Source organism: Diaphorina citri, unplaced genomic scaffold (genome assembly GCF_000475195.1).
Source record: "Diaphorina citri unplaced genomic scaffold, Diaci psyllid genome assembly version 1.1 scaffold2201, whole genome shotgun sequence".
NCBI lineage: Eukaryota > Metazoa > Arthropoda > Insecta > Hemiptera > Psyllidae > Diaphorina > Diaphorina citri.
In genome coordinates, this window is record NW_007379626.1 from 1 (window position 1) to 4,272 (window position 4,272).

General features: G+C 44.7%; 1 protein-coding gene across 1 annotated transcript in view; it reads left to right on the forward strand.

The window, feature by feature from the left end:
• Positions 1 to 273: 273 nt before the first annotated feature.
• The window catches only part of LOC113471248, a gene marked incomplete at its 5' end in the record, with an annotated part of 10,518 nt that continues 6,519 nt past the window's right edge, over positions 274 to 4,272 (forward strand). Inside the window, 3 exons of the mRNA XM_026830249.1 lie at positions 274 to 555; positions 1,399 to 1,665; positions 2,902 to 3,075. Coding sequence (XP_026686050.1) covers positions 274 to 555; positions 1,399 to 1,665; positions 2,902 to 3,075 — 723 coding nt within the window. The remainder of the gene's footprint in view (positions 556 to 1,398; positions 1,666 to 2,901; positions 3,076 to 4,272) is intronic.

Below are 4,272 nucleotides of genomic sequence, written 5' to 3' on the forward strand. Positions count from 1 at the left end.
GACCCCGCCGGGAATCGAACCCGGGTCTCCCGCGTGCAAGGCGAGTGCAGTGACCACTACGCCATGGGAGCTGACGTTATAACCTAATAACGAAGTTATGTCCAAATGAAAACCGTCTATCCTTTCCGACGGACCCTCTGTTCTTCTGTATATGTTCCTGTTTGTTAGAAGTTCTGACAAGACATCGCATCTTTTGGATTCCGTCGCAACTGACTGAACAATTTTATTGAACATCTTATGACAAGTTAATAATCCCCATTTCTCCCCAAACAGGTTGGATTCAATGGTGGTCATCGGGGAGAGCCCAGCACAACCAATCTCGACAACTACGCCAACTTCACCGCAGAAAACACTGGTCCAAACTCTACATCAAGTTTCTCAGGTGGCATCCGACCCTGATTTGGGCTGACCAGTATGTCCTAGCTCTTGTCACGAAGGAGGATGTGGTGTACGTTTATTTCAGTGGCCGAAATGACCCGACAGTAGTGAACGGGTTGAGAAATAGCCGCGTGTACTGTATGGACTGGAAACCTTTCAGTCTGAGCATGGTACTGGGTGAGTGATGGAAAAATATTACAGTCGAACCTGAATATAAGAGAAAATCCCCGTCGAACCTCGATTTAGGGGAAACATGGATATAAGAGAAAAAAAAAGGTGGTCCCCTGGATTCTCTTATATCCAGGTTCGACTGTATTTCCGTGTTGGAGAGATAGGCAAGGCACCTGTCTCAAGCTGTTGGAAGGATTGGGATTTAAAACCCTTTGGACGCGAGGACACACCCCATAGGGTAATTTGAGCTGGTTTGGGCCATGATCTCAAGACGCACTGAAGCATCAACTCCAAGCATGGTACTGGGTGAGTGATGGAAAATTATTACAGTCGAACCTGAATATAGGAGAAAATCCCCGTCGAACCTCGATATAAGAGAAAAAAAAGGTGGTCCCCTGGATTCTCTTATATCCAGGTTCGACTGTATTTCCGTATCCGTGAGATAGGCAAGGCACCTGTCTCAAGGTGTTGGAAGGTTTGGTATTTAAAACCCTTTGGACGCGAGGACACACCCCAAAGGGTAATTTGAGCTGGTTTGGGCCATGATCTCAAGACGCACTGAAGCATCAACTCCCAATACCTGATTGGCCAAAATTTGTTTGAGTCTGTCTTGAGAGCGAAATTTTTTAGTCCGTCCTTCCTTTATTAAATTAGGTATAGGGACGGACTATTGTATTGTTTCTAAAATGGGGTGTAGAGCCCAATTGTTTGTGCTACATTTGTGCCGTAAAAATCATCAATAGCCTATGGGGATTGTAGAGGGGGCATTTTTCTTAGAGAGTTCTTACTGAACCGCTAAGTACTCCTTTTGCCATCAACTTAACCCAAGTATCTCCCCCTATCTTCCAGGATGTCGTGACGGCGTCCACACGGTCACCGTGAGTCCTCGAAGTCGCTTCCCCACCACCCACCAAATTCTAACCAGGCCGGACGTTAGCTTCGTCACGGACTTGTCCATCTCCCCCCAGTCCCTACACATGGCCACGGTGTCCATTTTGAGTCCAAGTGTCCACATTTGGGACCTGGCCGATCTTCGGGTCATTCACCTTATCAAGCTGTTCTCGGCGCCTAACTATTCGGTGCGGTGGTCACCTAGTGGCCTCCACTTGGCGGTCGGTGAGTACAAATAACGTCGAAATGGTGCAGAAACAATAAAATTATCTTTTGCGGATAGACTTTTTTATAAACGAAAGTGGGATCCACTATTTGATAAGAGTCCAAAACCACAATAAATTATAAATAAATTTACCTTTACTATGGCCACCCAGTCATTACCAGGTACGCTTGATCAGGTCTACCTGATAGTGTGTGTGCTCATCAGGTATCAGGTAGACCTGACAGACGGACTTTTTCAGCCGCACCTGTCAGGTCTACCTGATAGTTTGTATGCTCATCAGGTGGCTGGCCTAATAAATCATGGTGTTCCAAGAGACAGAAAACTCTGTAACCGATTTTGTTGCACCGTTTCAAATGTGTATTGCAACTGTTGCAAACGTAACGATTCATCCGTTGCACCGTTTCAGCCACCGTCTTGTAAGCAAGTAGTTCGGTTCCCCCGGATTTATCTTAAACAGATAAGGTTCGTTCTCGGGTCGACTGGCTTTCTCCTACCCCGTCTTTCTTCTCTCTCTCCGTTTTCGCAACTGAGTAGGATTTCACGTCCACATGTCAATCGACATCAATGATCGACCATGGTCTGAACTCAGATCAAATATTGGTGAGAGCACACATTTTTACCATAGAATTTACCAGTTGTCTCCTTCACTAAACCGAATTCCCTCAGCCCAATCAGCTCAACTCCATACACAAAAAGACCACTCTCAGGTTTAGGTGTAGGAGTAAACAGCCCCAAGGATGGGCTGTCTGGCTAGGGGACGTTAAACAGAGAGAAGACTAGCGTCTGGCTGTGGGACTATAAACAGGGAGGAGAAAAGCTAGCCCTAACCTATAAATAAATTTACCTTTACTAAGGCCAGCCATTCATTACCAGGTACGCTTGATTAGGTCTACCTGATAGTGTGTGTGCTCATCAGGTATCAGGTAGACCTGACAGACCTTTTCAGCCACAACTGTCAGGTCTACCTGATAGTGTGTATGCTCATCAGGCCTACCTGATAGTGAGTGGTTGGCCTAATTAAATCATGGTGTTCAAAGAGACAATATTCTGTAGACGGACCTTTTCAGCCGCACCTGTCAGGTCTACCTGATAGTGTGTATGCTCATCAGGTGGCTGGCCTAATAAATCATGGTGTTCCAAGAGACAGAAAATTCTGTAACCGATTTTGTTGCACCGTTTCAAATGTGTATTGCAACTGTTGCAAACGTAACGATTCATCCGTTGCACCGTTTCAGCCACCACCGGAGTTTCGTTCAAGTTCTACAACCTGCTGGACTCTAGCTGTAACAAGTGGACTTTGCCCCGTAGCTATATCACCAGTCTGGTTTGGAGTCCTGATAGTCGCTATGTACTGTTTAGCACGGCTGAGGATCCCTACGTTCATTTCATACAGTTTGAGTCGGTCACAGGTAATTGATTGAACGAAGCAAGTTCCGAGTTGTAAAGGACCGTTCCACTTGTTCGGAAAAAAAAAATCGTGTCGTGTGTAATGGGACCACTCTCATTGAAATTGCACTGCCTACAAGGACATTTTGTGTCGTTCGGCAAAAAGTCGTGTGTAGTGAGAACACTCTCATTGAAATTATTCGAGAAAAAATCGGATGAAACTCACGACAATGGAGCAGTTGCAAATGGGTAAAAAAATAAATGGTCGATTCCTATGTAAAAAGTTGGGAAAAATCCAAATCTGAGGTCAAAACTCCGAAAAAATAACTGTAAAAGGCCGAATGGGACCACTCTCATTGAAATTGCACTGCCTACAAGGACATTTTGTGTCGTTCGGAAAAAAGTCGTGTGTAGTGAGAACACTCTCATTGAAATTATTCGAGCAAAAATCGGATGAAACTCACGACAATGGAGCAGTTGCAAATGGGTAAAAAAATAAATGGTCAAAACTCCGAAAAAATAACTGTAAAAGGTCGAAAATTCAAATTTTATTTTCCGTTCTAATGAAAGAGTTCAAAGATGTGTGACGTCAGACTTTACGCAGTTGTTTTTTTTTTTCGTCCGTTAGGTTAGGTAGCGCCACTATGCAAGCGCGCTAGCGGAGGAGCAGAAAGAACTGCGCAGAAACGTATGCGCACAAACACATTAATGCGTTGCCTGCGAGGGAGCTTTGCTCGGGACATTTGATGTGACGTCATCGCCTACGGGAGCGTATGCCGTGACGTCAAAGTTCACGATTTACCGGTATTTTTTAAATCGATTTATCTCGGGATCTAGAAGTCGTAGAAAAAAAAAAAAAAATTCCGGTTCGTCCTCATTTTCCGCTCTTTATGACTTTGAAACATCACCCAAAGTAAGTCGCAAGCTGAATCTATTGGGAACGGGTCTGTAAACTCGAAGACGGTATTCCATTTTCCACAAGCTTTCCGTTTGTGACAAGCGCTTGTTTTTTTGTATGTTTTTGTTTTTGTGTTCGGTGGTGGGTGTGTGGCGTCTGCCTGTGTAAGCCCTAAGTGTGGTGGGGTCGTTTGGTGGTTTCTATCTCCTGATCCTTTTGTTTTATTGATTCTCTATATTGGCGTAGAAGCTCACCCGTCCTCCGTGTTCTTTAAACTCTATTTTTCCTCCTACACCTTATAGCCTCAGGTTTGGGCTTTTTG